The 12,300-nt window shown below is 44.8% G+C and overlaps 1 protein-coding gene across 1 annotated transcript in view; it reads left to right on the top strand.

The window, feature by feature from the left end:
• The first annotated feature begins 4,247 nt into the window (after window positions 1–4,247).
• Window positions 4,248–12,300, top strand: part of lsm12b (LSM12 homolog b) — a 62,489-nt gene continuing 54,436 nt past the window's right edge. The window contains exon 1 of the mRNA XM_072487177.1: window positions 4,248–4,410. Within this exon, the coding sequence (XP_072343278.1) occupies window positions 4,290–4,410 (121 nt within the window). The 5' untranslated portion in view covers window positions 4,248–4,289. The remainder of the gene's footprint in view (window positions 4,411–12,300) is intronic.

Below are 12,300 nucleotides of genomic sequence, written 5' to 3' on the forward strand. Positions count from 1 at the left end.
CCACAATTGTTAAGGCTGCATATTTGATTTGCACCCTGATTGTGCATATCTTTGCATGAGTATGGAGGAAATTGTCTCAACACTTTTACAATAATGCACATAGGAAATCTTTCGGAGTATGCATACTTTTTCATTCCATTTCTTTACTATGTGTAGTAATGTGTTTTAATAATTTATGTTAGACCTACAAAGAGAATTGGTCAGCTAAAAAAACATGTCAGAGACTGATTAACATGATTTCTCTGAGTCAGTAACTGAAAGAATTTAACATCCCATGATATAAACAAGATTACCAGGCATTACTTTGGCTTAATTTCCTCTGCTATTTCTAGGAAATAGAAGACCTTTTGTTCTTGTTACTGAATAAAAATGTATACTGGTGTGGTGAACCTCCAGCTAAAGTAACTGTTTTTGCAATAAATGTAAAGGAGGCTGCCTGGTTAAGTCACAAGAGGATGTTACGGTGTCTGTTAATTCATGTGCTGACATAAGGGAAAATTCGTTAAAAAAACCTACATTTCGTTCATACTTAGACAAAGCTCTTGTTCATATTACCGGAACTATACAGTGTACAACTTAAACTGAACGTTTTAAAATCATATTTGTTGGTTGGATTTCCCACTGTTCACAAAACCTATTCATCCAGAGTTGCTCTAGAATGTATAATATTAATTATGGTGCGTATAGCACTGGATAGCACTGCTGCCTCATGGCGCCGAGATCCCAGGTTTGATCCCGGCTCTGGGTAACTATCCGTGTGGAGTTTGCACATTCTTCCCGTGTTTGCATGGGTTTCGCTCCCACAACCCAAAGATGTGCTAGGTAGGTGGATTGGCCACACTAAATTGCCCCTTGATTGGAAAAATGAATTGGGTACTCTAAATTTAAAAAATAAATAAATAAATATATATATTATATAGATTGTTTGTCAAACATGATAATATATGTGCACTACCCCTATCGCATAATTGTTAAGGTTTGCAAACAACAGGATATTAATTTTTTAAATTTAAAGTACCCAATTCTTTTTTTTCAATTAAGGGGCAATTTAGCTTGGTCCTGCACATCTTTGGCTTGTGGGATTGAGACATGGGGAGAATGTGCAAACTCTACACGGCAGTGACTCGGGGCCAGGATCGAAACTGGGTCCCCAGAGCTGCCCTAAACAACAGCTATTCAACCGAGAAATGACAATATATGATAAATAAATAGTTCTGTTTTTGTTGTACAATATTTTAGGTACCGTAAAAGTGTTTGGATTAAATAACAGCACAATGAAAATTGGAGGGAGGGATCAGCCATGGCTCACTTGGGAACACTCACCTGTGTCTCAAGTTTCTTCAAATTCCATTTGAGATTTGAGCACATATTTTAGGCTGACACTACAATGCAATACTGTGTACTGCTCTATCAGCATGTTGTCTTTAGGAAGCTGTTAAACCAAGGCCCTGTCAGTTGGTAGTTGACGCCCTTTGGCACTATTTTGAAGAAGGGCAACACGGCAGCACAGTGGTTAGCACAGTTGCTTCACAGCTCCAGGGACCCAGGTTCGATTCCGTGCTTGGGTCACTGTCTGTGCAGAGTCTGCAAGTTCTCCCCATGTCTGCGTGGCTTTCCTCCGGGAGCTCCGCTTTCCTCCCTGATGCACGATCAATAACTCCAGAAGCGAGATTGGAGACAATTGAAGGCTTTAATACGCTAGATGTTTCCCCCAGCAGCGCAGGTACAGAAGAAAGCTGCTGGGGCAGCACGGGCTCTTATACCCCGCCTTGCAGGGCAGAACTAACATACAGGCTTAACCAATGGGAACAAGTACATTCTCCACCAATGGTATTCCGGCATTACCAGGTACCATAATCCTTCTAACACAGACTACCACATTCACCCCAGGTTAAAAAAAAAGAGTCCGGCGGGGGTGGTGGCTTCGTATTACAACGTGGTAAAGTGGTAGAAGTTACAGTTATGAAGGTACCGTAATACATCTGTACAGCGTTTTGCCTTATTACAACTTAACTATTTACAACAGTAATGTACATTTCAAAATGAAGCAATTAGTCGATCGGGGGCCCTGGTCGTCCTCTGCGATCATCGTAGCTTTGGTGGTGATGCCAGTGGAGGTTCGGGCGTCTGTGACTCCGGGAGCGTGGTTTTGGCTTCTGTGGCAGCTTCATCACACCTAGACGGGGCCGGTGGAAGAACCGATCCACCTGGGAAGGGGGCGGCTGTGGGGTGCGCTGGTGGGAGGGAGGGTGGGACTGGTGGCGGGGGTGTGTGTGGGGATCCATCCTTTGGGAGACCGTATCCTGTCGGCCGTCGGGGTTAGCGTGGAGAAGATGGAACCTCTCAGCCAATGGGTCCGATTTGTGCGCCCGCACGTGTTTTCGGAGCAGGATGGGTCCGGGAACTGCCAGCCAGGTCGGGAGTGAGGTCCCAGAGGAGAACTTCCATGTCGGGGTGTATGAAGCTCTCCGTGCTGCCAGAGTTGATTAGGCAGGACGTTTCATGCCCATTGATAAGCACCGTCGTTGTAGCAGTAGAGAGTGTTCAGGGCCGAGACTGGTCCAGGGTCACCAAGGCTAATTGTGGCAGCAGTTGAATGTTCTCTTCGGGAGGTGTGTGGTCAGCCGAACTGGGAACCTGGGAGTCCATCCAAAATGGCGGCGCCCACTGGTCGCATATGGCTGGGGGTGCACAAAATGGCGGCGCCCATCCATCGCATGTGGCGTCCGTGGGCCAAGATGGCGGCACCCGGAGGCCACACGTGGCCTTGGAGGAGGAAGATGGCGGCGCCCGCTGGCCGCACGGGGTCCGTGGAGAGGGTTGTGGCGGCGGTTCGTATTCGCCTCCGGAGACTGCAGCGACCGCCCGAGCCTGGCATACTGCCACAAAGTGGCCCTTTTTGCCGCGTCCCTTGCAGATGGATGAACAGGCCGGACAGCTCTGTCGGGGGTGCTTGGCTTGCCGCCAAAAATAGCTAGTAGATGTCGGGCGTAGACCTGGTTTACAGGGTGAATATAATGTCCTTTCAGCAGCTCCATTGCAGCATCGAAATCGTCCGCGACCTCGATGAGGGTGTAGATTTCTGGGCTCACCCTCGAGTGCAGAATTTGTAGTTTCTGTTCTCCCGTGGGTGTGTTTTCGGCTGTCCCGAGATATCCGTTGAAGCATGCCAGACAGTGCTTGAAGGTTGCCGCTGAGTTTGCCGAGTGGGGGCTGAGTTGCAGACACTCCGGCTTGATTTGGAGCTCCATTCTTTAAAACTAGCGTATTAAATTGATGCACGATCAATAACTCCAGAAGCGAGATTGGAAACAATTGAAGGCTTGAATACGCTAGATGTTTCCCCCAGCAGCGCAGGTACAGAAGAAAGCTGCTGGGGCGGCACGGGCTCTTATACCCTGCCTTGCTGGGCGGAGCTAACATACAGGCTTAACCAATGGGAACAAGTACATTCTCCACCAATGGTATTTCGGCATTACCAGGTGCCGTAATCCTTCTAACACAGACTACCGCACTTCCATAGTCCAAAGATTTGGTGGATTGACCATGCTAAATTGCCCTTAGTGTCCATAAAGGTTAGGTGGGGTTATGCGGATAGGGTGGAGGTGTGGGGATAAGGTGGAGGTATGTGCTTAGGTAGGGTTCTCTTTCCAAGGGCCGTTGCTAACTCGATGGGCCGAATGGCCTCCTTCTGCACTGTATATTCTATGAATGGAGTTCTGCCCGGCGTCCTGGCCAAAATTTATCTTACAACCAACATGACTAAAAATAGATGGTCTGGCCCTTTGTACAGTGCTGTGAGTGGGAGCTTGCTGTGTGCAAATACAAACATAGAAATACACAGAAGCAGGCTGGCTGAAAGAGAGCGATCCAGCCTCATTTGCCGCTGTGACAACTAAATTGCAACAGTGCCGACGCTGCAGAAGCACTTCGATACCTGTGGGACATGCTGACGAAAAGTGCTACATGAATGCTTGCAAACCTTTCTCTCCAGCAATGCAGTTGCCATTGTGGAGTTTCAGGCTTAATTCAACTTCGGGTGTTAGGGGAGTGCGCGTGTGGAAGATATCTCCACTGTGTGCGCCTGGCCAAGCATGCTTTCCGACACAGAAATTACTCTGTGACTTATTCTCGCGGTGTTTTTTCTTTCTCTGTCTCTCTTCCCCTTGCAGACCTTCAGCTCCTGGCTGGCCACGCCTCCCCCATATTGATTGACAGCTGTGGCCCGCGCATGCTCAGCTCCGCACCAAGGCTGCTGGGTAAAGTGCTGCTGGCCCGGCAGTAACAAGATGGCTGCTCCGGGAGAATACTTCACTGTCGGCAGCCAGATATCCTGCTTGACGTGCCTGGGCCAGCGGCTGCACGGAGAGGTGGTCGCCTTCGATTACCAATCCAAGATGTTAACTTTAAGTATCCTTTGCGGGGCGGGCGCTGCGCTGGTGGCGACGCGCGCCGGCGGGTGTGTGAAGAAGTCGGTCAAGGCCTAGCTGGGGTCGGGATCAGGCAGCCTTTCGCCGGTGTCCTGCCAGATAGTGGATACGCGCACGCGCACACCGCGCTGGTGCCCCTTTTTGTCAAAAAGTGGTTAAGTGTACAAACTGGGAATAAATTGCTCGGCAGCGCGTCCGTGCAATTCATCCGGTCAATATAAACTTGCAATTGCGGATTACGGTTGATCAGCAGCCGAATCCGGATGCCGGCTTTCATTTTCCAGTCCTTAGTTATATCATTTGGCACAAGGTGAGGCTGAATGAACACTATTTGGCAGTCCGCTGGTTGCATCATGGCCTTGCTGGATGCTCATTGAATGGAGAAAACAAAATCCTTTATGTGACACTGAATTCTAACAACCGATTCTTAACAACCGGGCTGCGTCAAGGGTAACCCTCAAGTTATTAAATATTCGGGTAATTGAGGCGCCTTTAGACAGTGAGGCTGAACCTGAACAAGTGTGGCTCCTAGCTGCTTATGCAGTTACCATGGGTAGGGCAAAAGCTTGAGTCTTCCGTTTGGGTTTCAGTTGGCTATTAAGTTCTGCCAAATGGAGAACACACTGTTGGAGATGCAACAGCATAAACCTTGCTCCCCTGAAGAAAATTGAAACTAGTTGAAGATGAACTGACTTACACTTAATTTGCTTTTTCGGTTGGGGTGGTGGAGATTTTTCAGCAAAATTTACTTTGAAAGTCAGCAAAACTGATTTCTGTTAATATGTGTGCGTCAATTTAATGTCATTGAAAAGGCAGATTTGAAACAATATTAAGATTTAATTAAATTTGATATTTTGCTACACTGAGTTTGTCTTTATATGTATTACTATGCTTGGAATGTAGATATTGAAGTAAGGAGTTTCAAAAAGGCCTTTTTGATTTCTCTAACATTACTGGTATTAACATTTTCAAAATATTTGTATTAATATAGCATCTTTAACATCGCAAAATGTCCCAAGGAACTTATGCTGACCAAAAAATACATCGCGCTCAAGGTGGAGATATTAAGACTGAATGGCTAAAATCTTAGTCAAAAAGGTAGATTTTAATGAGTATCTTAAAAGTGGAGAGAGAGGCAGAGAAGTTATGGAGGGAATTCCAGAGCTTGGCTCCTAGACGGTTGAAAGTATCAAGTGCTGTTGTTGGGATGAAGGAAGTGAGGAGCGCACGAGTGGTCAGAGTTTTTGGAGTACACATTGCTCAGGGCTGAAGGGTGTCAGTTTTGATATAAAGTTTTAGATGTATAAGATTATGGAAGGCAGGCAAGGAGAATGTCAGAATGGTCAAGTCTAGAGGTATCAAATGAGTGGGTGAGTGCTTCTGCACACAATAGGCTGAGGTGAGGTTGTGCACAGGAAATCTTTAGCAGATGGATGTGATCGAGAGGAATGGGGGGGGGGGTGGGGGGGGGGAGGTTGGAAGTGTAGCTCAGGGTCTCATAGGATGTTGAGGTTGTGAATGGTCTGGTTCAGCTTGAGACGGTGACTGGGCAGCGGCTAGAATCAGTAATTAGGAAATGCAGTTTATAACCAATCTAGTAAGATTGGCGGAAGTGACTGTATTCACTTATTCAACTTGCCAGTTAAGTTTTATTACTTTGATTGCAATTAAAGGTGAAGATGATTGCAGCTATCCAAAAGACTATCCTTGGGCTTGCATTTTCAACTGGGACTTTGAGCCATTGCAACTGACCCCATCTTGAATGCTGCGTCCAATCTTGAGCACCTTAGGAAGGATATATTGGCCAATGAAAAGATGCAGCACAGATTCATCAGAATGATACCAGAGCTTAATGGATTATCTGCATTTGAGCAAGGAAGCACTTTTTGCAAAGTTTTGATGTTGTAAAAGGGCTATGTAAATCTTTATTTCTTTATAAATATAATTGTGCTCCCTGGATTTTAAGAACTTGTGGGATGATCTGATTGTGGTTTTTAAAGTGATAATAGGATTCAATAAGATATTTTCAGAGAATCTATTTCATGTGGTGGGAACATCTAGAATAGGGTGCACAAGTTTAAAATTGGAGCTAAACATTTCACGCATTAAATCAGGAAGTTTTTCTTATGGATGCATAATGGAAGCCTGGAGCTCTTCCCCTAAATCAAGTGCATGCGAGGTCAGTGGAAATTTTAATAACTTAAGGGTGTCAGGTATATGGAGAAAAGTTTGCAAAATAGAATTGAGGTATAGATCAACCGTAGGTGAAGAATAGGGGTCGAATGGCCGACTACTGTTCCTATGGCTTGGTTAGCTTTTTCAAAAATTGTATTCCCTTAAACGTCTGTGAAGAAGTTATTTTCCTGTTTATATATACTTAGGCATTGATTGGGCTGTGAGCATATGTTATAATATGGTCAATCAGATTGTAATAGCATTTAATTTTGTTGGAGTAATTATTGCTTTCAAGAAAATTATTGTTGGTGATATGAATAACCTTTCAGTCCTAACTAAGATAATTGGATCCTAAATTTGGAAATTATATATGGTTGCCTTTGGTAAATTGAGTGATTGTATTCTGTACAATATTAGTCCAATATCAACTCCAACGTGTCCGCTGTAATTAAATATAGTTGTATGAAGTGTTGGTACTGCAATAGGAGCTTTTTAAAATTTATATGGGATGGAAGAAATGCTTTTTGAATTACTTGGTCAAGCTAAGTCCACAAATTAGAATTCACCTCTATTCATTCACAGTGCTGTATGACCTTGCAAGGTTAGATTTAATTTTTAAAATAGTTAGCCTTTTTGCATACTAATTTTCAGGTTAAACAACCAGTCAGTTACAAAGAAAAATAGGGGGATGGCTACATTGCTGAAGTCCTGTACACTTGACCAGAGAATTGGGTTTGAATGCCACTTCTGATTAACTGTGAGCTTCTAGTCCAGGTGCGCTTTAACTGCCCTTGTGTGATTAGGTGCTGGGAGTGCTATCTATATCTACTTCAAGGCTGGTTGATATAACAACATAGTTTACCAACTTGTAGGCTGAACACATGCAGCTGTGCATTCCATAGGCTTTTCCAGGGCATGCAATGGGTGTTTAAAGGGTTTCTTGGAGCCTCAGGTTTTTTTCAAACAAATAATGTTGGGAACGTATGGACAATGTTGTCTGGACTACTTATTTTTAGTTGCCGATTTGGAATTTAACTATCAGAATTGTGATAATGCCTTTAATATAAGATATCTGCTGCTGGTTTAGCACAGTGGGCTAAACAGCTGGCTTGTAATGCAGAACAAGGCCAGCAGCGGCCTCCCCGAACAGGCGCCGGAATGTGGCGACTATGGGTTTTTCACAGTAACTTTGTTGAAGCCTACTTGTGACAATAAGCGATTATTTTATCCCAAGGTGTTTCAAAGGGGGCATTGTGAAGCAAATTTGACATTGAGCTGCATAAGGAGATATTTGGGCAAATGACCGGAAGCTTGACCAATGTGAAGGATTAAAGAAGTGACATCGAGGGGTAGCGAGACGGAGATTTAGGGATGGTATTCCAGAGTTTGATACCTTGGTAGATGATGCCTGGCGCCACCAATAGTGGAGCAATTAATAACAGGTATGCAAAAGAGGTAAGAATTAGACAGATGCAGATACCTTGTGTGTTCGTGTCACACTACTGTCCATCTTTTTGTGGGTCAGTGGACTCCATGCAACTTCAATTATTTACAACTTAAGCAACCGAAGAGGCTATAGTTTTAGCAAACTTAAAATATGAATATCTACTCCCTAGTTTTCTGGCTTTGTGCTTGGTTTGATGTTCTTGGTGTATTTATGGTTTGGTCTGTAAAAGATTTTATGGCATACTTTCATGTGCCGAGGCATAGTGTCACAGTGCCAAGCCTCCAGCTGGATGGAAACAGCCTATTTATTTAGGTAATAGGAGGTTGAGCATGTACAAGAGAAATTGCTCTCTATATACTATATCCAGTGAACCAAAATGATTTTGTCTTGAAAAAGAGGTAGGAAATGTCAAGAGCTGGGACAGAGTGACACAGTGAGCTAGTTGTAGAGTGTGCAAAACTGTGCCTGTAAGAGTAATACTGGTGTTGGTGCTCTCATGCCTTTAGCATTTTATCATCTTGGCAATGGCTAGGATATGAATTTGGGCATCCACCTGTGTGTAGACAGATATAAAGGATTTGTAATTCTAGCAGCTTTTTTAGCTAAGCTTATGGCCAAGCTGATGTTCAGTTGAATCCTGCAGTGTTATGCCAAGAATTACATTGTCCTGAATGCTCAGGTTTAAAGACACTGGCTAGAAATTCTCTTTGCTCTTGCACTCCTCCATTGTAACTGTGTTGGAAGATCTATTTGCATGTGGCTGGGCAATATAATTTCAGAAATTGCCATTTTAAATATTTACAGTGCTTGGATAATAAATTACATTTCATATATTCAGTATAAAAGATTACAGGATGTACTGCGCCCCACCACATTTACCTTGGCCATGGGAAGACAATAAGTAGATTCCAGGAACTTCTTGGCAACAATAACATCGGAGTACAGATTGGTCTAGTCGAGCTGTGCTGTCAGAGTCAAATAGATATTGACTTCTGCATTCCGTGGGTGACTCACTAAAAATTCTAGTGAGTAAGGTGAAGAACCTTTTAGCCAGTATGCAGAAAATCCAACCAGTGGTGGGGCGGTTAGGGACTTCATTTTAGGGAATGAGGCTACAAGTGGAAGGTAATAAAATTTTGGTGATAGTGATCATAATTAGTTAGATTTAGCATAGCTGGGGAAAGCTAGATCAAGAGCAAAAATTGTAAATTGGGGAATGGCCAGTTCCACTAAATTGGGACTTGATTTAGCAAAAATGGACTGGAAACAGGTACATGAAGCTAAATCAACATCAGAGCAGTGGGAGGCATTTAAGGAGGCGCTAGAAAGGATTCAGAATAAATATTTCAGAATTATATTTCCAACAAAACAAAGGCGTGAAAGTCCCAATCTGGACCCCTCACCCAGCCCCTGGATATTAAAGAAGTTACAGGGTAGGTTAAAGCAGAAGGAGCAGTTTACGTCCAATAGTGCAGAAAGCCTAGAGAACCTGGAAGTGCAGGGGTGAAGTTAAAAACCAAATTAGAAAAGCAAAGTGAAAGCATGAAGAAATATTGGCAGCACGGTGGCGCAGTGGTAGCACTGCTGCCTCGCCACCGAGGTCCCAGGTTCGGTTCTGGCTCTGGGTCACTGTCCGTGTGGAGTTTGCACATTTTCCCTGTGTTTGCATGAGTTTCGCCCCCACAACCCAAAGATGTGCAGGGTAGGTGAATTGGCCACACTAAATTGCCCCTTAATTGGAAAAAATGAATTGGGTACTCTAAATTTTTTTTTTTTAAAAAGAAAAAATATTGGCAAGTAAAATCAAGGAAATCCAGAAATGTTTTATGAAGATGAAGAGCAAGTGATAACTAATGAAAGAGTAGGGCCTATTAGAAAGGAAAAGAGGAACGTGTATTTGGAAGTGAGTTAAGCATGTTCTGAGTGAATGCCTTGCACCTGTCTCCACAAAAGACGAAGCGATGCACTCATTGTAGTTGATCAGGAATATGCAACAATGGATGGAATAAGCATGGTGAGTGAGGAAATATTCAGGGATTTGTTTAGCCTCTTTGAAAGTAAGTTAATCATGTACAGATAAAATATATCCCAGATAGCTAAGAGATGTAAGGAAGAAATCAGCAGAGGTTCTGACCATTTTCCAATTAACACTGACTGCCAGTTACTGGAGGACTGATGTGCCGTTGTTTAAAAAGAGATAGACAAGTAAATACAGGCCAGTCAGCCACCTTGGTGCTGGGGCAAATAATTGGGAAAAATATCTAAGGGACAGTATTGATCACCATTTAGAAGGGCACCGATTAATCAAAGGCAGTCAATGTGGATTTAAGGGAATGTTGTGCCAGACAAATTTGTTGGAACTTTTTGAGCTAACAAGGATGGTCGATGAGGGTAGGATGTTTGATCTAGTAGTCTACGTTGAATTTAGTGAGGTTATTGATAAGGTACCACATGGCAGATTACAGATTGGTCTGAAAAGTAAGAGCCTTTTCGGATCCAAGGGAAAGTGGATCCAATAATGGCTAAGTAGCAGAAAGCAATGAGTACTTTGATTTGTATGCCATTTCAGTGAGGTGATCAGTACCAGCTCCCTTGCTATTCTAATATGTATCAATGTTTTTTTAAAGAAAATATTTATTGAGGTATTTATTATTTTTCTTGAAGTTGATGAACGGCTGCCACCTCCGGGCAAACCCCTGCAGCACCACCCTCACCTTTAAAACTTCTGACATGACGTCAGCAAACCCCTGCCAGAAACCCCTCTGCCTCGGACATGCCGAAAACATATGGACATGGTTAGCAGGACCCCCTGCACAGCGCCCATACTTATCCTCCACTCTCTCGAAGAACTTGTTCATCCGGGCCACCGTCGTGTGCCCTGTGGACCACCTTAAATTGTATCAGGCTGAGCCTGGCACACGATGAGGATACATTGGACTCGCCTCAGGGCCTCCTCCCATAATCTGGCTTCCAACTCCCCACCCTGCTCGTCTTCCCACTTTCTCTTCACTTCCCCTATCGGGGCTCCCTCCCACTCCCATGAGTTCCCTGTAGATATCTGAAACCTTCCCCTCTTGTACTCCTGTTCTCGACACCACCTTATCCTATAGCCCCTGGTGCGGCAGGTGCGCGAAGGTCGAAACCTGCCTCTGCACAAAATTTCTCGCTTGCGGATACCGGAACCCATTCCTATCTGGCAACTCAAGCTCCTCCTCCAACTCCTCCTAGCTCTGGAAATCCTCATCAATTAAAACATTTCATCTCTCGACCCCTGCCCGCTGCCACTTCCGAAACTCCCCCCATCCAGCCCCTGAGGACCGAACCGGTGATTATCACATAAATCGGTGCCCACATCGATCCTCAAACCCCATATGCTGCCTCCACTGTCCTCGCACCCTCAGGGCTCCCACTACTACTGGTCTTGTGGAGTACCTGGCTGGCGAGAGCGGCAGAGGTGCCGTTAACAGTGCCCCCAAACTCTTGTCCTTACACCTGGCCGCCTCCAGCAGCTCCCACACCGACCCCTTCCCCACTACTCACTTTCTGATCATCGCAATATTTGCCGCCCAATAATAATTGATAAAATTTGGAAGAGCCAGTCCCCCTCCCCGCTCTAGCAGCTCCTTCTTCACGTGCGGGGTTTTACCCACCCAGTCAAATTCCGTGATCACCACATTCACTTTTTTAAAGAACGCCTTGGGGATAAAAATTGAAAGGTTCTGAACAACAAACAAAAACCTTGGGAGGACCGTCATTTTCACTGTCTGTACCCGCCCCGCCAATGACAACAGGAGCACATCTCCCCTCCGAAAGTCCCCCCTCATCTGTTCTACCAACCGACCCAGCTTTAGCTTGTGCAGCTGTACTCATTCCCGCGCCACCTGGATACCCAAATACCAAAAGCTCCCTCTCATCACCTTGAGCGGCATCTCGCCCAATCTCTTCTCCTGCCCCCTCGCTTGAATCACAAAGACCTCACTCTAACCCATATTGAGTTTATACCCTGTAAACACACCAAATTCCTCTAATATCCCCATAATCCCTACAATCCCCCCCAGCGGGTCTGAAATGTATAACAGCAAATCGTCCGCGTAAAGCGAGACAATATGCTCCCCTACCCCGTACTATCCCCTTCCAGACCTTCCACATTCTCAGTGCCATTGCCAACACCTCTATAGCCAGGGCAAATAGCAGTGGGGAAAGTGGGCACCCCTGCCTCGCCCCCTATTGTAACCTAAAATAATGTGA

The sequence above is a fragment of the Scyliorhinus torazame genome, chromosome 21 (assembly GCF_047496885.1).
Source record: "Scyliorhinus torazame isolate Kashiwa2021f chromosome 21, sScyTor2.1, whole genome shotgun sequence".
Taxonomy (NCBI): Eukaryota; Metazoa; Chordata; class Chondrichthyes; order Carcharhiniformes; family Scyliorhinidae; genus Scyliorhinus; species Scyliorhinus torazame.